General features: G+C 40.7%; 1 protein-coding gene across 7 annotated transcripts in view; it reads right to left on the reverse strand.

The window, feature by feature from the left end:
* Window positions 1-45: 45 nt before the first annotated feature.
* The window catches only part of Tle4 (TLE family member 4, transcriptional corepressor), a 145494-nt gene continuing 125762 nt past the window's right edge, over window positions 46-19777 (reverse strand). For 6 of the 7 annotated variants that reach the window (XM_031389835.1, XM_031389831.1, XM_031389832.1 and 3 more), the window contains 12 exons: window positions 18565-18684; window positions 17671-17724; window positions 17095-17247; window positions 15862-15994; window positions 15356-15549; window positions 14814-14890; window positions 5345-5594; window positions 4190-4437; window positions 2938-3085; window positions 2589-2739; window positions 2166-2242; window positions 46-257 (listed from right to left, as the gene is read on the reverse strand). In XM_031389835.1, coding sequence (XP_031245695.1) covers window positions 150-257; window positions 2166-2242; window positions 2589-2739; window positions 2938-3085; window positions 4190-4437; window positions 5345-5594; window positions 14814-14890; window positions 15356-15549; window positions 15862-15994; window positions 17095-17247; window positions 17671-17724; window positions 18565-18684 — 1713 coding nt within the window. In that variant the 3' untranslated portion in view covers window positions 46-149. Of the gene's footprint in view, window positions 258-2165; window positions 2243-2588; window positions 2740-2937; window positions 3086-4189; window positions 4438-5344; window positions 5595-14813; window positions 14891-15355; window positions 15550-15861; window positions 15995-16816; window positions 16912-17090; window positions 17248-17670; window positions 17725-18564; window positions 18685-19777 lie in introns of all 7 variants that reach the window. The other variant, XM_031389837.1, reaches the window with a different exon arrangement.

The following is a 19777-nucleotide window of genomic DNA, read 5'->3' on the forward strand; positions in this document are numbered from 1 at the left end:
AGGAAGTGGGGCTATGGAAGGGGATTAAACTCCACAACTGCAATGAGTATTGGAAATCCTTGGTTTTAGAATGGGAGAGGGGGTGAACAGAAAAGTACAACAGCGCAAAGTGCTATGAGGAGGAGTCCAGTTTGCACGAAGATTTGTCCTTAATAAATAACTTCATAAACCGTAGCTTTCTTGTCCCCAGAGCCAGTGACAATGTACTTGTCATCCACAGAGATGTCACAGCTAAGCACCGATGAGGATTCTTTGGACTAGGGGAGAAACATATCAAGAATGTCACACACAGGAACTAAGAAGCAGGACTGGTGGGTGTGGTTGAGCAGATGCACAGCCTAAGTGCTCCACAGAGCACCTAGAAGCCCTGCAGATAGATACAGGGCAGTCTCATTCCTAGACATGCCAGCACTAGATCATTCCTAGCTTAGGCTAATGATTCCTGTCCTGAGGCATCAAAGAGAGAGGTAACTCAATGGTCAGAGTGCTGTGCAATGAGGCAAGGCCCTGTTCTTTAAACTCTACTCCTAGGGCTGGAAAGATAGCTCACTGGGTAAGAGCACTGAATGTTCTTCTAGAGAACATGGGTTCAATCCCCAGATCCAACATGGTAGTTTATAACTTTTTCAACACCAGTTCTAGTGTGTTTTCTGCTTTTGTTGAGTAATACATATGCAACATAGTACACAGACACAAGCAGACAATAAAGTAAAAGGACAAACAAACAAACAAACTCCCTTTATTCTCTAGAAAGTACAGAGTAGGACATTCAAGATATGAGAAGACCTGAGTTGCCTTTGACAGCTAGCCTGGATCTTGGTGGTGCCAGAGCAGCAAGTACAGCACAGGTATAACAACTAATGGCAGACACTAGTGAAAATGTCCACTACTACAAGCATACAACATGAAAACATGTAAGAGGAATTCAATAGTTGGAAACAGAAACACATTCCACTGAAGAGAGGTAGAGGTGCAAGGTGATAAAGGGATGAGGGCAGACCACATACACAAGGTTTAAAATAGTAGCTCAAGAATACTTGGAATATTTGAAGTTATAAATGTAAGACAAGTACCTAATATACTGCATGTCAAACTTTTTTATTGTAATTATTAATGATTAAAATATCCAAGTCAGCATATACATAGATAGAATACGTGTGCTTAATAAAAAATACAGACTAATATTTTTCTTTCAGTTTGTGTACCTAGAAGGTCACAAAATCCCCAGTATTAAAATTTAAGCTTCAGCCAGGCATGGTGGTACATGCTTTAATCCCAGCACTCGAAGGCAGGGTCAGGCGGATCTCTGTAAGTTCCAGGCAGCCAGGGCTACATAACGAAACCTTGTGTCATATAAAGAGAGGAAGGGGAGAAGGGAGGTAAGTGTCATTACATTAACATCAGCTAGTTTGTCATGCCATGCCAAAAGCCTTGTATAGTGTTCTATTTTAGATTCAAACAATTAATCAACTCTATTATGGCTTGTCATTTCATTAATAGACCTGAAAGTTTGTTATATTAGCCCAAAACATAGAACAAAAATAAAAACATTCTAACTACAAATTAAAATTGAGAGCCATTAAGTCATCTTTGAAATTCACACAAATCTGTTAAAAAAAAAAAAAAAGAAAGGAGAGATTTCATGTGCATGTATGTGTTTGTGCCATGTCTAAATCAGGTGTTTTTTCAAATAATTTCCTAAACTACACAAAATTCTATTGTGCTACTAAGTTTATAAAATTAATCTAGTTTGACTGGACTTTTCTGGAACACTCTTAGAAAAAAGAAGGGATAAAAGAAAGTGAATCAAAGAATTTGAAAAGAAAAGAACTGATACTACTCATGAAGGTATTTACACAAAATGTTCAAGATTTAAAACAGAAAATGTATACATAAACACAAAAATACCACATAAACATGAAAATACCACAGAAGACCTAAAACCCCTCGCTGAAACATAAAAGAGGATTGAGTTATGGGTAATTCAGGATCGGCCATGACAGTAGGATCAGGAATCTCAGCAGGTGACACTTGGGCAACTAATCCTCCTCCCCACTTCAGGCAAGGTTTTGCTCTGCCTGGCAGAAATGGTGTTAGGTGCCCCAATGGACGTAAAGCTCTGCAGGCAGCACAGGACACTGGCTGCTCTGCAAGCGAGGCATTACCTGGAATATGCTGGCCCCATAAGGTGTCCTCCAAGCATTCAGAAGGTTGTCTTTTCCAGTGCTTACAAACCATTTGCCTACAGGAAGAGGGTTTTGTGTTACTTTGTCATTTGCTTCATAGAGTGCTGGGTTAATATAGAAATTCATTCCATTGATAACAAATAAGAATATCTTTTCATTTCAAAAGTAAAGCCCACCCAACTTTCTGGATTTCATGAGTCAACTGATTGGTGTGATAAGGAATAAAGTGGATTAAGACCAAGAATTTACAAAGCTTGTTAGGGAAGCATGCCTAGTTAAGTAAACTATACAGTTGGGAAGAGAGACACATTACCAAAATAAAAGACTCAGTTTAGAATGAGTCAACAGAAGAACCAAGCAATCATTCTGGTTGACAGAAACTGAAAAAGGGGGTTTGCTTACCACAGTGGGCAAACTTGAGTGACAGCACACAGCTCTCATGAAGATGCAACTGGTATTTGTCTGGCTTGGTGACATGCAACACCTCCACATTGCTATTCTCCATCCCCACTGCAAGCCACTCTCCAGTTGGGCAATAGCCCAAAGAAAAGATCTGGAATTAGAACAAATGATGGTAGCTTCAGAGGATAAGGTCTTATTAACCAGGAAGTATGCTCTTTAAATATAAAGGAAAAAAACAGAACTCAAAATGTACAGAAAACCAAGTCTAAACGACCATCTCTAAGAGATCCACATTCCAGTCCAGTATGTTTGCTTTTAGTAGGTCACATTATCCACACACAGGCCACACCTGAGAGGTGAAGTCATGTTGCTGCAGCTGCCTCCCTTCACGAAGGTCCCAGGACCTTACAGTGTTGTCCAAACCACCTGTCCAGAGCTTGGTGCCATCATTAGAAATGTCAATACAGCTGGCTCCATCTGTGTGCCCCTGGAATTGCCTGAAAATGCAAAATGGAGTGAAAGCCCTTGAAGAGTTAGTTTTTATTTGAATTCTATTGAGAACTCTTTTCTGATCAAATTCAGTGCTGAGTTTATCTACAGATCTCACTTGGTTTATGCTTCTAATTATTCAAAATAATAACAAAACATATCATGTATCTGTGTTGGCTGTGCAGGGGGGAAAGGCCATTCTACAAGAAACACCTAATGGAAGTACACTGTGTGGTCTACTGACACTTCCGGTAAAATGTACATGAGGCACGAAGGTAAGAGTTCAAAGTGGGCCCTCATTTCAGAGTCAAGTATGACCTTGACTATCTATTTGAACCTTACCCTAAAGCCACAAGAACAAATATTTTGCTTTTGGAATTGTAGCCCTTCAAAAATAAAGAGTGCAAATGGTTCTTCTCTTCCATACACACCCCTTGCCTCACAACTAAATTTCCCAATTTCCTCACACCTTTTTGCAAATCCTACTGTTCGTTCTCATCTCTATAACCCTGCTGTCCACTTGTCCTTAAATATGAGAACACTGACAATTTAGGCCATGTGAGTGCAAGCAGAAAACCACCAGGACTGGGTCCTTGGCAAGAGTCATATAACCACTGCTGAAGTTGCGGCCCATGCATCACCTAAATAAACTATAACCCTATAACTATATACTATGGCTTCTCACCAAGGAGCTGGGGCAATGATGGGTGTCAGCAGGCACAGATAACAAATTACAGACACCTAATGAGCCCAGGAGGTCCTTACAACATTCATTATGTAAAAATGACCTTCACTTCTAAAACTCAGTAATACTGAGTGTGTGTGTGTGTGTGTGTGTGTGTGTGTGTGTGTACACACATGCATGTATGTGTAAAATGAAAGAAACAGAAATAAGGTATACTGTGGAAGCAAGATTTCATATATAAAATTTGTTGTTATCTCTGAGTACATCTAGTTCATAACATTTTTTAGAAAACAGTTGCACTCTACCCAGACAGTCACAGACAAACACACAAACATATACACACAGTAAGACATCCACACAGAGCTTTGAGCATTATGTGATAAATTAGCTCTCCCTTTCAACATAGAAGTAGATTCAGCTGACCTACCTCACCAGAGTCTGGTTGTGCAGATCCCACACTGCAATGTTGCCATCACTGCAGCATGAGAAGCAGACCTTGGAGTCGGGGCTGATGGCCAGAGCATAGCAGGCAGGGGCTGAGGATGTCAGCTCGGCCTTGATGCGTGGGGTTGGAGCTGCCAAGTCCCAGATGGACAGTGTACTGGCTTCCCCTCCAACAATTAAGGTGCGACCATCAGGGAGCAATCTACAGGAACGGATGTAGTTATCCCTGTTCTGTGGAGACAAAAGCCATCATGAAATTACTCAGGAGGAAAAGAAAACAGCATTAACATGAGAGCAGAAATCCATAAAAGTATTGTGTTCCCTTCTGGTTTAATGAGCCATTTATACTTATGACAATGATAAAGTAGATTAATGCTACAAAATTACATGAAATTAAGGAAGTCTTTAAACTTGATCTACAAAATTTAGTACCAAGATATTTAATCTTAATTAGCATCCAAATGCAAAGATCTAGTCCCACTCCCACCACCAAATTAAACAACTGTAGATGTAATCTGCACATGCAGATCCATATGGTCTGTGTATACACCACTGCAGTTCTCAAAGCTCTGAAGCCGTCATATTTTGCTGAGGATAGAAGGTCTCGGTATTAAAGCCATATCAGTTAAAAGTCAGTAGAAAGTCGGCTCTTTTGGCCTAGCATTGCTATATCTGACTAACAGGAATTATGAGTTCAATGAAATGCTAACAATAGGCAGTAAGACAGGAAAAGAAACTGTCTCCCCTGTTCATAAGTTTGTGGAAATCTTAGGTATACGTAATTATGTTAGATTACAAGATGCTTCTGATATAAGGGAAGAAAAGTAAGCTTCAATTTACTGTGCAAACAAAGGACATATGGTAAAAACAGTTAAGGGGCTTGGCAGCCACACGGATAGTTGGACTTCAGAAAGTTCTCAGGTATGCGCTGTTATGTTCCATACCTATGTATGGACCTCTTAGTATCCTTGAACTAAGTGACTTACCTTTGACCTTGGGGACAGGGTGAATGTAGATTGTACAGGTGCACATAACACACATAAACAACTGGATTACTCTTAGAGAAAACCCCCCACATATCCTCTTAGGAGTACTATTACTTTCACAATCAGGGTCTTTGTCATCCCTGCTCACTTACCAGACAGTCCAGCTGAGAGACCGGGCTCTTGTTGCCAGGGTGGCTGATGTCCCAGACCTTTACACAGCCCTTGCCACCTGTGTACACGTGCCTGGTGGGGTTGCTGATGGTCACTGCACACACTACCTCCCCATGGTTGAGGGTGTTGATCTGACGAGCATGTCTGGGGATCCCCGGTCCAATGAGGGCATCAGGGGGAAAAGGGACAGGCTGCATCTGGCCATCGGCACTAACATGAAAGGAGTATGCTCTAGGGTACAGAAAGGAAAAACAGCAGAAAAATGTGGAAAGCATTAGCTTTTGCTTGTTTTCTTTTAGATCAGGGTCTTATGTTTGCATGGTTAGCCTCAAACTCACTATATAGTGGAGGGTGGTCCTGGATACCGAAACTGTCTGTTTCTACTTCCCATGTGCTGTGATTAGAGGTATGCAATTATCATGTTTGCTTCAAGCAGTGATGAATATCAAAGCAAGATTTCATGCATACTAGAAACACACTCTATCCACTAATCTACCTTCCTCGGAAATATTATTAATAGGAAATATTATTAAACTGTCCAATAGAAGAGAAAGAAAATCCTTTTGTTCAGTGACACTTGAGATGAGCATAAACAAACAAACAAAGAAACAAATAATAAAAAAAAAATCAAATGAATCTGGTACAACACAATAACATTAGCTTTCAAGATATGGTGCTAGGTCTATAACCAAATACCAATTGGTTGTTTAATAGTTGCTATGTGACATCAGTAGTTACTGAGCCTCTCTGAATGTAATTCTAACTTCAAAAAGAAAAGATGAGTCTATAGTTTACAGAGAACTAAGTAGTATAGCTAGTTATGTATGTATGTACATATTACATATATACATATTACACATATATACATATTATATATATGACCTATTTTTTCATGCTAAACCTTCATTGGTATTTTTCTGTGGTTCCATGATCCATAACAGATTTTACCTATAGATGGATTCAGTCCAATCAAATGAGTTATTAATAGAGATCAGTGAGCTAAAATTAAGCTCTGAAGTGTTCAGATTCTACAGGTAAAAAACACTGAAAGAGCAGATGTGTAAGAAAATAGTTTTAACACATTGATCAGACTCAAAAGTCACAAATTCTAAAAGATACAAAAGTAACAGGAACCTGAAAAGTGTCCTGTCCTGTCTGACAGCCTCAAGGTCCACCTTACTGTGTACAGTACTTCCATTTCCAGTTCACAGCCTTGAAAACCTGGTGTGAAAATATTAAACTGGACCTGAAATCTTCATCAAAGATTCTACTTTTAGTAGACACCTATTAATATAGTGAGGCTTCTGGGATGCAGACCAACTTTAGGGGAAAACAGATCCCAGCAGCAGGTGGCAAGGAGCTGAGCTTATCTTGGTAGCTCTTAGAGACCACAGCCCTTTTTGAGAAATATGTACCACACCAAGAGAAAGCATTTGTGAGTATATGAAAACTAGGAGCTTGGACTAAACCAGACAGATCAGAATCAAAGCTGAGAGTGTGATGGTTTGAATGAGAAATGCCACCCTAGGTTGTCGGTACTTGAGTTTTGTTATACATCCAGTGGTGCTATTTAGAGAGTTTTAGGTGGTGCACCCTTGCTGGAAGAAGTATGAAGGGCTTTGACTTTAAAATCCTCCTGCCACTATAGCTTTCTCTCTGCTTTTTGCATGCATTTGAAGATATGTGCTACCTGCTCCAGCCACTATACAGTGCCTTGCTCCCTGTCCTGATAGACTCTTAGCCCTTTAGAATCATAAGCCAAAATAAATATCTTCTTCCACAAGTTACTTTTAGTCATGGTGTTTTATCAAAGCAACAGAAAAGTAACTGAAACTGATAGTTTACAGTTTTTTACTGCAAAAGTCTAAGCTGGTCATGTTTACAAAAAGTTAGTCTAGCACTGAGCGCATGCCACAGCTGCTAAGGGAAAGTTTGGGAGGCTGGGAAGTGAATAGACAGATGATATTTTCTGAGTCAAAAAAAGAGGACTGGGAGCCACACCAATGTGTGACCTCAGTAGAGTGAACTTATGAGGTCTGGTAAGAATGCTGGGAGTAGGGCTTGCAAGTGACAGGACCTGGCTTGTAAAGCCACATAAAGACTATACTGCATAGGATGCTTGGATTGTGGACACAACGTCTGGGGTGATGAGAGCTTTTAATGTAAGTAACTGAAATTGAGTAAGGCAGATTTTCACTCGAGATGAAACAAAAGAAGCCATCAGGTGCTTTACTTATAGTAGACACTAGTCACACTCTAAACCTTGTGTCAGATCTTTAAGAGAAACTCCTCTAGGTAGGAAATGGAGTGCACTCAAATAGCAGAGGTCTGAAAGAAGCATGGTTTCCAGGCTGGCAAGATGTATCAGTGGGTTGAGATTGCTTTTCCGAAGGTCCTGAGCAATCACAGGGTGACTCACAACCACCTGTAATGAGATCTGACGCCCTCTTCTGGTGCATCTGAAGACAGCTACAGTGTATTTATGTATGATAATAAATAAATCTTAAAAAAAGAAAAAAAAAGAAGCATGGTTTTCACAGAAGCCAGAAACCTAATTCATCAAGAAGCTGCCAAAGAAAGCACTCAAGAAACACCATTGGACTGGTGGCTTCCAGATTGTGAGGAAAATGTAAGGGCACTTTCTTGGGGGTCTGTAAAGGGTGACTTCAGGGGAACCAGGCTAAGAGAAGGCTAACTTATGGAACAATCAAAGGGTCTTTGAAGACAAAGACTAAGTCTTTGAAGGAAAGAAAGGTTTAAGTCCAAGCTCAGGTACTGTTAATGCATTTTTTTCCCTCTTTGGTTTTTCAAGACAGAATTTAATCCTGAGTCCTGGAATTGAAGGTGTGCATAACTACTGTCCTACTATTATACATTCCCCCCACCCAACCCAAATTGTTTCCACACAGATCCCAAATTGATAAAAACTCAAGGCAAAGGCAGCCTGGGCCCTAAGCCCCACTTACTGCCCAAAGTCTTCTTTCTTTGCACTCCTCTACTCCCAGTTTTCCAGCTGTGGCCAGCATATGAGCAAGTGTACAACCTCTTCCACCATATGGACCTTGCAGCCTCCCATCTAAAACTGATGCTGGAGCGGCACTGCCATACCCTGTCACTCTCCAATATCCCCGTACTGATACCAGCACTACTCACTGGTGAATGGATGCTCCACACTGCTGAGTAAGGTTCCCCAGAAAGGGGGGAAGGTCCATATTTCAAGTTGGGAATAGCTGCTATACCATCGCCTGCTGATCCCAATGTGGCAAGACTTCTGTCTGTCAGAGGATCCTGAAGGGTTCCCAGCAACAATCAGAGCCATACTCCCTTCCCTGCTGCTTAAGGGAACAGTCCAACAGGGAAGGAGTTAAGGGCCTTCTGCAAGTTGGGATGTTGTAGACTGGGCCCACTGTGGTAGGCAGTTGCCCAGAGATGTCTGGGAGGAAGCACCCTCAGAATGGCCCTTGCTGCAGTGTGTATCCTGGCATCTTGTTGTCATAGCCTGGTCTTCAAACAGTCTTATTTTTGTCAGCATATGTGGAAATGGCCTACTTGAATGTCTGTCCTTGTCCTCTCTGCTCTCTTGCTGTCTGCCTCCGGTTAAGATGATGCAGAGCAGCCTAGAGCTGGTCCTGGAAAGTGGACCCCTGCCCCTCTCCCCAACAGGGATAGCTTCCTGGTGACCAGTATCCTTATTCCTGTGCTTACCTGACAGGATGGGTCCCACTAGAGCCCAGGCTAGGATGAGTACATGTACCCACCCTTGCTGGTAACTGATGTCTGCCTGGCTACTGTCCATCTGTCCTCTACCTACCTTATGTCCTCTCTGGCCACTCAAAGAGTCTGCCAGCACTGCCTTCAGGACCTGGTGCTACACTGAATGGTGTGCTCTGAGCAAGAAATTGTCATGCCCAATGCCAGTCCAGTTCTGAGGATGCTCCTTTGAGGGCATCTAGGATACCCCACACAAGCTCAGTGCCAGTAAGGTGTTAACACTGCCATTCACCCTCATTACTGCTATCCAATCCCTGGCCAAGATATACTTTGTGTGCAGTATTAGGCACTGGACTCAGGGCCTCACTCATACAAGGCAGCGTAAGTACTCTAACATGAGCTACTTTTTTGAGGCAGGGTCTCACTAAATTGCCCAGGCTGCCTTGAAGTTGCCATGATCCTGCCTCAGCCTCATGAGTATCTAGGATCAGGGCAGCTGGCTCTACAAGACTCATTTGAAGACACACTTTTCAGTAGCTCAAATTAAGCTCTAGCTGGGCAAGAGAGACAGAGAGGCTTAAAGAGGAACAAGAACTACCAAAGGATACTGTGCTTGCCCCTTGCCCCTGGCAGGATCTGGGCTACCTCATCATCTATGAAACTGGCCAGCCTCACATGCAGAAGCAGTGGGTGGTGGCATGGCTGGCTTAGCACAACTTGTCACACTATGTGGTGCCCTTGTGCACAACCTGCTGTGGCACAAGGCTAACTTCCTGAAACTTCTCATCTTTCCTATTAAACATTCTTTTTTGGTTTTTTGAGACAGGGTTTCTCTGTATAGCCCTGGCTATCCTGGAACTCACTCTGTAGACCAGGCTGGCCTCGAACTCAGAAATCCGCCTGCCTCTGCCTCCCAAGTGCTGGGATTAAAGGTGTGCGCCACCACCACCCGGCGTTGTTTTTGTTTTTAAAGAAACTGTTAGTAAGAATGTTTAATAGGGCTGGGCGGTGGTGGTTCACGCCTTTAATCTCATCACTTGGGAGGCAGAGGCAGGCGGATTTCTGAGTTCGAGGCCAGCCTGGTCTACAGAGTGAGTTCCAGGATAGCCAGGGCTATACAGAGAAACCCTGTCTCGAAAAACCAAAACAAAAACAAAAACAAAAACAAAAACAAAAACAAAAACAAAAAAAACTCCTCCCAAGTCTCATTAAATCAGACTTTAAGAATTTAGAACTTTAAGAATTTAAATAGTTTTAAAAAAAACATACTTTTCTTCAATGTTTTTAGTAAAATTGCTATCAATACAATATATGGAGTATCTACCATGTGACCATCTACAGCCCAACTACATGAATGACTGGGAAAAACAAAACAAAACAAAACAACAACCTCTTGTATATTTATTACCAGAAAAGTTTGAGTTCGGGTTTCTGGGGAAAGCATGGCAGCTGCCCATTTGCTGTGGTAGTGGAAAGCTGTGGTGCTTAGTGTCATTAGTCAAGACTGAAGGAAGAGAATCAAGTGCAAGGCTCAGAAGCATCGTGAGCCAAATTGACTGTAGTTCTACAGTGGTCTAATGGGCATGACCCTTAGACCAAGGTGGACACTGCTTGTTTAAATATTCCAAACACACTTACACTCCTGGGGCTTCAAGGCTGACTGGCACCAAGAATCCTCAGCTTATCTACTCTACTACTACTAATGGTTACTTACTTGGTGACTGTCAACAGTGCCTCAAGAAAGGACTGTACCTCTTCCCTAAAAGAGCCGTCCACCTCCTCTCAGTTACTCAGAGGCATCTAAGCTGTTATTTAATTAATCCCATGGCCTTATTATTTAGTCACTGCCTGAAATAGACTAATCTTTCACTCTCACAGTTCTTGGCCAACAAAACTTGTTAGTCAACTACTATTTGCATAGCATACACAAGTACACAGAATTTTAGGGTAATTGATATATATCTTCAACTCTCAAGGAACTCAGAGTCTAATTTGCCTTCTTTCCCTTATTAATAAGTCAAATATTTACTTAACAACTTGGCTTATAGAACCAGCACTGTTTGATGCAACTGGGACATTTGGGTTAGTCTGTAGTAAAGTTAGGTACAGAAGAACAACCTTGAATTTTATTCAGCAGATAGAAAACAAAAACAGAGTCAAGGTCAGTCAGGCATGCTTTCCACTGAAGGGCAGGTGAAAGGGGGAGAGAAAGAATACAAGGAGACACTAAGGTGACAAACAAGTACCTACGTATCACTGAAGTAACAAGAAAGGAGGATAAAGAGGACAGCATCAGCATATTCTATCTATTTACTCTTTGAATAAACTTGCATTATGAGCATCAACTGTGAACTATGCAGTATTTTAAGGGATTGGAAGTTATTTGTTTGTTTTCAAGACAGAGTTTCTCTATGTAGTAACCCTATCCTAGAAGTAGCTCTGTAGACTAGGCTGGCCTTGAACTCAGAGATCTGCCTGCCTCTGCCTCCTGAGTGATCATGCCACCACTGCTCAGCTTTGGAAGTTCCTTCTATAACTGAATATTCATTTTTGGTGGGGAGTGCTAACTGGTACAGCCACTACAGAAATTAATATGGGGGTTCCTCAAAAAGCTGACCTATACCACCACTTTTGGGCTTATACCAAAGGGATTCTACATCTTACTACAGAGATACTTGCTCATTGATGTCCATTTCTGCTCTATTCCTAACAACCAGAAAACGAAAACACCCTAGGTGTCCACCAGTGAATGGATGGATAACGAAAATGTGGTACATTACAAAATGAACCATTTACTCAGCTGTTGAAAAAATATTATGAAAATTGCAGATAAATAAATGGAACTAGAAATAATCATCCTGAGTGAGATAACTCAGACCCCAAAAGACAAGAACTGTAAGTTATCTTATATATGAATATCAGCTTTTAAATTTTAAGTGTGTGTGTTCTATTCAGAATATCTAGAGTTAAGTAACTAGTAAGTGACTAAGGGTCTTCCAAGGAAGGGGAAATAGAATGTAAAAGAATAATGGGGGAAATTAGAATAGGAGGATTAAATGGGTGGGGGGGGGCACAATAGAAAAGGGAATATTGGTAAGGAGAACTAAACTTTGAAGGCCTTTTTATACACGCACCATATAAAAATACCATATAGAATCCTATTATTGTAGAAGCTTCCTAAATATATAAAATACATAAAAGGAATTAAATGGAGTTAACCATACAATAGCAGAGACAATGTTGCAACTAGATAACATATGTTACCAAACAAAACCTGCAGTACTAGGAATAGGTGTGCAACTTTTTGACTAATAAAGGTACCATAGTCAAACCCACCCCTGCTCAACATTACTATTAGTTAGCCTTCTGCAACCTGATGGTTAGACAGTACTGCTGAAGATACCATGTACTTGTTATCAAAACCTGAAAATATGGAAAAATTGAGCTGCTATTCAACTAGAAGCTTCACCTCCTACTGATTATTGTTCCTAATGCTGGAAGACACTATACATGTTGCTGTAGGAGAAAAATAATCATAAACTTCATCCAGCTACAATCTCTTTGCACTGTAATAGCAATCTGACTGAAAAAATATATCCCTTGATACAACAGAAACTCAAATCTTATGAGAGTAACCAACTACTGTCTGATTAAAGTTAAGGTCCATACCATGAAATAGATCTCAAATCTGACACTGTTGACAAGGCCAAGAATCTAAAATGAGATAGGTCATGGGCCTTAGGGGGAAACCTACTAGTTATTTTGCTAAATGAACATAGCACTAAAACAACTCCTAATGACATATTGTTATATACCCATAGATCAGTGAATCGCTAAGCCCTTATCAAAGAAGCAAGTGGTAATTAACACAGAGATCCACAGCTGAACAATATGCAGAGTGAAAGACTTTGGAGTGCTTGGGAAGTCTGTATCACACACACCCCTTCCCTCAAGGCTCAAAAGCTATGTGGAAGAGAAGGCGGGAAGATTCTAAGAGTCAGAAGTAGTGGATGATTCCAAGGGAGCAGCACTTTGAGATCCAACAGAGCTGATGCACATATGAACTCAGAGTGGCTGTGATAGCATACATTTGACATGCAAAAGTTCAAGCCAGATAAAATTCCAGCATGGACAAGGTAAAGTGGACATAGAGACCCACCACTAAGTAATACGCTATTTACAAATGACAGCTGCCAAGGGAGGGAAAAATCTTCAGTGGAGTAATACTAAGTATAACAGCCATTCTGCAGGGTAGGCCTTGTGCTGAGAAGTAGTTTGGCCAATGCAATATGGAATCCATATGTATTTTTACATATGTGTGCTTTTTTGTTTGCTTTGTTGAGAGAGAACATAGAGTTAGGTAGGTAAGAAGGCTCTAGGAAAAGTGGGGGATGGCAAGATTATGATCAAAATACCCCTCATTTAAAGGGGGGCGGCACCTTATACCAATTAGACTTTCCAACCCCACAACTGTAATCAATATTTCTGAACATTAAAAAAAACAAAAACAAAAAAAAAAAAGGAAGAATCTGTTCTGCTTCTGCTCTTACAGAACTCATATTCAAGTGGGAAAAGGTAGACAATGACTACAAGTAAGCGTTCAAAAGCTGGGCATGATTGTGCCCCTCTCTAATACCAGCCCAGCACTTAGGAGGCAGAGGAGGGAGGATCAACAAACTTAAGACCACTTGGGGTACACAGTCAAACTCTATCTTAAAAAAAGTAGATAAAAATGGCAACAGGGAGGGAGGCAAAAAGGGGTGTCATTTAAAGACAAGAGTTATCAGGGCAGAATGCTCTGTTATTAGGTCATCTAACAGAGATGTGAAGTGAGACAGTGAGTTACAGAAAATGTTGATAGAAGAGAATAAATGCCCAACAGGCAAGCCAGGACAGCCTCTGGGAGAGGGAGACTTCTGTGGCTACTCAGTCAAGTATGGATAGTATAGGAGAATGGAGATGCAGCATATATGTGGTAGGTTCAATTTCAGGAAAGGGCCAAAGATGGGGGGGGGGGGGCGCGCTCAGCTGCTCATGTGTACACATGTATAACAAGGCAAGAATGTTTCCTATGAAAGAAGAAAAAAGTTTCTTTCTTTCTTTCTTTTTTTTTTTTTGAGATTGAAATACTATGAAAGTTTTCTTGTACAATTTTCTAATCCAATTAAAACTGTCTTTAGGTAGTAAGAACAGAAGAGTGTATGTATATGGAAACCAAGCCTGTGAAATAGGATGTGATGAAATTAGAATATACAAAAAGGCTGAAAGAGGTGTGTTGTACTTGGTCTGTTATCACCCCAGGAGAGTGTGAACAGACATTCCAAATGCTCAGCTCACAGTAAAGAAGCCAAATGAGCAAACTACCTTTTCTAGAAATAGAACTGCACAGAAGACTGTCCTGATTTTTTTTGAAGTTTTAGCGTGTCTGTTCTCTACATGTTCAAATTCTAATCATGTAAGTTTGCATATAAACATCACACTTTCTGAACAACTGCCTTAAAATCGGCAACAGACAGAGAGAAATCTTGACTGCCAGAGCTGCCTTCTCAACTTACATTTTATATGAAGGCTTGATTTTTTTTTTAAACAGAACACACAAAACTGAACCTTTTTATGCCTTGTCTTTTGCTAAGAGAAAATGAAAACTACTTTGATGCTATTCAGCAATGCCCCATTCCAAAACGAAAGCAAGGAGCAGAACTTTGTAGATAATGAATCCAAAGGACAAAAGGTACTCACGGTTTTCCTCCTGGAATGCCTGTCAAGTTTGGAGGTATTGCTGGCACACGCATGTGATGGTGTGGATCAAATCCCACCTAAAATTGTCCCCATGCAAAACAACAAATAGATTTATTTATTATGCTTTGCACAATATGGCACCTAAAGCCTAGGATCACAGATAATTTGAAAATATAATTTTAGAGACATTTACAGCAGCAGTATCTATTGATAAAATGACAGGTTGCTTAGGAGTTAATGGTCCTTTATTTAGGACTGGAACATACAAAAAATTACTGATTATTGAGGCTTATGACAAAAACAAAGGCTTTATTACATTTATTCTCCTATGTGGTCTAATTTGGTAGTTTAAAATTTCAAAATGACTACTAAATTTTAAGGAGTCATAAACTTTCTCATCCTCCCAAAGAAAACAGATCAAGACATAATCACATGTACCTTCATTAATAACACTCAATCCTTTAATAAGTATATTATATAAGCTACATTAAAGAGAATGTTGTATGTTCTGAAACTCTGACTATAAAAGCATGTAGACATACCACAGGTGATCTTCCATAGGCTGCTGCTGCTGCTGCTGCTGCAGCAGCTGCACTCATCTGGGGGGAGATGTTGTGCAGCCCAGCATAGGCTGCTCCAGGGCTCGTCAGCTCTCCATTCATCCCAGCATGGGGCACAATCCCAAAAGGGGTTGGATATGGACAAGGTACAGCCATCGGGGTCCTCAGGCTGGATGCTGAAGAGAAAGTCAAGAGCATAGAAAATAGTAGTCACACCTTCTTCAGTTGGTCAACAATGCACGCTATGTTTCAAATGAACTGATTTTACTACTCTCAAAATCAGTTAAGCCTTTGGAATGGTTCAATCATTATTCCCCCCATTTTTTTTGCACTTAACGACCTGTTAGATGTGGGTGGGGCCACATGCTTGGTTTGGAATATTTACCTTCTCTAACAGTCAGTCAGTGAAGGTCATTACTACTTTTAACAAATTTTATTACTTAAAAAAAAAGTATAAATAAATATATAACATATTTTCCCTTACTAACCTAAGGGGTCCACACCTGGTGGCTTTCCAGGTACAGGCCTCAATCCGGGAGTAGAGTTACTGCCAGGGGTAGGTGCATCAGTTCGTGGAGTAGGGGTATTGGACTTTGAAACAGGAGTAGTAGACTTTTCATTCTAACAAGAGATGGAATATATCAGCCATGAGAACATGATTTTATGAGTTACTTTTATATTAAAAAAGCAAGCAAAACAAAACAGAGAAATGAATTTCTTTAGCTTGTCTTACATCTTGCATCAGTTAAAATTAGCTGGCAAAGAACCAAGAAGACACAATTCAGGAAAACCTGAACTTAGGAAATTATTTGTAAGAACCTGGTCTCATTCAGAGGCCAAAGAAATTCACCAAACATGCATCCTGAATGTGGGCTAATGTTGGTGGCCATGGTTAAGTCAGGCCTCCAATACACATGGTTCACATCCTAAGAGGTTCCATATCTGACTTGCTGCTCTCAGGATGCACCCACACATGAATCACCATAGATCCCAGAGGAGAAAGGAGAAGCCATGAAAAGACAACCAGAGTTCCAGAAGAAAGGACAGAGGTTGAACCCAAACCCCAATCTAGCCTTCTATCCATTCTAAACACATATATTCTTTATCTGCACACAAACACAAGAATCCTCTGATCCTTCAGCTGTGAATTCAAAAGGTCACTGAAAAACAAATACAGCTTTTTAAAAAATGAAAATAAATGGTGAAGAGAAAAGGGGATTTATGACACACAAATGCAATCAACTCCACAGCCCTGTACAGGAGGCAGTGCAGAGAGATATGCAGACTGCTGGGAAGTGCAGTCTGGCATTTGTGTTGAGTCAAAGCAGCCTCTTATTAGTGAGAGAGTACTTAGGCAGAAACTAAACTATTGCAGCTGTGTCTAGCTTGGCAATTCAAATGAAGTACTAATAAAATGACAGCAAAACTCCAGAGTGAGTTCACCACAAACCACAGGCAATCAGACCATCGCACTAACTCCAGTGTGTATTTTTCAACTTTACTATGATGTTTTTCTCTCATTTTCATCCACTCTCTCTCTTAAGCGTACAGACTCAGGAAGCAAATACCATCAAGTTAGTAAACCTCTCTGGTCCAAACATCTTTTCTAATTAAACTGGAAATCTAAAGCCCCAGAGATAAATAGGAAATATGCAAAAATTGAAAACCCCAAACCCAACAACTATCTTGGAAGTGGCAATTCTGGGTAAGGAGTAGCTTACAAGGCTAAGCTCTTTGGATTTGGAGGAAGGAGTACTGCTGGAAGATGCAACAGAAGCGGGGCTGATGGGGGCATCTTTCTTGAGGAGGCGTGTCTTGTCCAGGCCATTCTCCCTTGGGGAATGTGCTGGGCTTCCTCGAGGGGAAGATGGATCCTACAAAGATAAACATGTAAAACTGACAACTGACTCACAGCACTCAAGTCCTTTACTGGGGACGCTTCTAACTAAAAGCATTTAGCAGCTTACTTAAAAGTACAAAATGTCTGGAATTAACTGGATTTTAATCAACATTAACTGAAATTACTAAAGGAAACATCTGGTATTGAGATGAAATCCCAAACAAAAGCAAAAATAAAAAACTCCATGAGTCTGCAAGGAACATAAAATCAGTAGGGTGACCACTGACACCTGTTGTTTCTAGTGGTTGGAAAAGACCATGACATCTAAAAGGAAGGAGCAACATTTTGAAAGGCCGAGCAATGTATAAAGTTGGTAACAGTTTCTCCTAAGTGCTTTGGACACTTGCCTTTGCCACAGCTGCAGAGCAGCAGGAAGGAGGACTAGCCCCTAACATACCTCATTGGACACATCAACGACTAAGTTGTCATCACTCTTTTCACCATCACTATCCTGCAAAGAGGAGGAGAGGCATCATTTCTACCCCCGGGGGAAAAAGAAGCACCATCAATTTGAGGTACATTTATGTGCCCACATGAGGTCCTTATGTTTGATGAAAACTGTACTCAATAGAGTTAAACACTTTATGCAAAATACTCTTTATTCTTCATGTTTAGGTTATAAGCTAGATAATGGTTCTATTTTCCATTTTTGAAGTACAATGGCCTGCTTACTACTCTAAAACACAGAACAGAAACTTTCACACCCACCTAAACATCCTACAAATGGTGGGGTGTGGTTTGGTCTGGCAGCTTTTTAAAAATCCGAATAAGTCACTGTGTAGTTAAACTGCAAAGTAAAAATCCAAAGCTTGAGCCTGCAGTCCTACAGAGAAGCAGCTGGCAGAGGCAGAACAACACACACCTGCCTCCAGGCTTCCCATCCAGCACGCTCCCTTCTCTTCTGACCTGCTCATGCATCTTCCACAAAATCTCATCCTTTCCTCAATACTCTAGCCCATCCGAATGTCTTGGATTTTACATTATTTCTATATCTCTAAGCTAACCAAGCTAACTAAGTTCTACCTTCCCTAACAGAAATGATAACCTAGTAGATCCAGGTCTTAGATAACTTGCTACAGGAAAGCACTGTGGTCTTGTACACACATGTACGCATACACATAAACATAAACATAGTCTTCAGATAATTGATACACAGATAAAAACATAGTAATTCTTTAAAATAAAATCTTGTAAAGAATACGGTTATCCTGTGTTCTAAAATGGGCTGATATAGTTGAAATCACCACCTGAACAAACTAGCCTCCCCTAGAGCAAAGGTGGATGAACTTACGTAGCGAGCTGCAATTTCTTTTTCTTCTGTTTTCTGCTTTTTGCTCTCTGAGGAATAGTCTGTAGAGTTCCTGTGTTTCTCAGAACCTCGGAAACTGGCTGATGGGGATACGGAAGAGCTCTGGAATTAGAAATAGAAGCAATATTGTAAAAGATCATTCACTTAACAGAGCAATTAGATAAATCTTTTGTTCTGCAGTATATGCCTGGGAAGCTAAGAGGACACAGAAAAGAGGAGATGAGAGGAGAGCAGAGGTATAGAGGGAAAGAAGCAGAGAAAGACAAGGCAGAAAGATGAACAGAAGATAAACAAAGGACAGCAGGCTGAGTACAATCCCAGAGGGCAGATCAAGTCTCAAACACACCAAGCATGTTACATTGTTCAAGGCTTTCAGGGAGTTGCGGAAGGGAGGAAACACAAGACAAAGCACAGAGGGAAAGACAGGATGGTTTTCTTTATTTTGTTTCATAAAGTTTACTGGCTGACAGAAAGTGTGTATTTGAAACTTCCACAGAGAAATTAAATATCGTTAAGCTTAAAGGATAATCAATAATTTTTCAGTTAAAAACTAAAATAAGAGGAAAACTAACCATTAAAGATTTGAGCAACCAAACATGGTAGCCATGTGATATTTAGATCATACAATCATATTTACAGAATATCTTGCTTTAGCCTACATCTATAGTCTAGAACATTCAGAAGTTAAACAACAACAACAACAATCTTGCAAACATTGACTATATTTCTGCATATTCTTTATAAGCTTACTCATTTTGTTTCTGGAAACCACAACTCACTGTGGCCAGACAGAGGAAGAGGGTTCATGCCTCAGTCTTCATGTTTGTTCTTTCAACACACACTTAATCTAAAGTGTCTCCATACTGGTGACAAGATTTGAAGCCTGGTGGTTCTCTGTCATGAAAGTCAGCACATGTATGAGAGCTTAAACCTACGGTTGAAATGTGAAAACTGAAACTACCCTTGATAATCTGTCAGTGCCTGGGGAGCAGCTCAGAGCATGAGGGCCTCAGTGCTGCTCTCTAGAACACCACTTGAATCTGGAAGGAGCATGTGCCTGTAATCCCAGTGCTTCCACAGAGAGATGGAAGGTAGAGACCAGAGAATCCCAGAAGCCTATAATCCAGCTAGTACACAGCCATGGACAAGAAGAGACCTTGTTTCAAAAAATGTGAAAGGCAAGAACCAATACCAC

This window comes from Mastomys coucha, unplaced genomic scaffold, assembly GCF_008632895.1.
Source record: "Mastomys coucha isolate ucsf_1 unplaced genomic scaffold, UCSF_Mcou_1 pScaffold21, whole genome shotgun sequence".
NCBI classification, from domain to species: domain Eukaryota; kingdom Metazoa; phylum Chordata; class Mammalia; order Rodentia; family Muridae; genus Mastomys; species Mastomys coucha.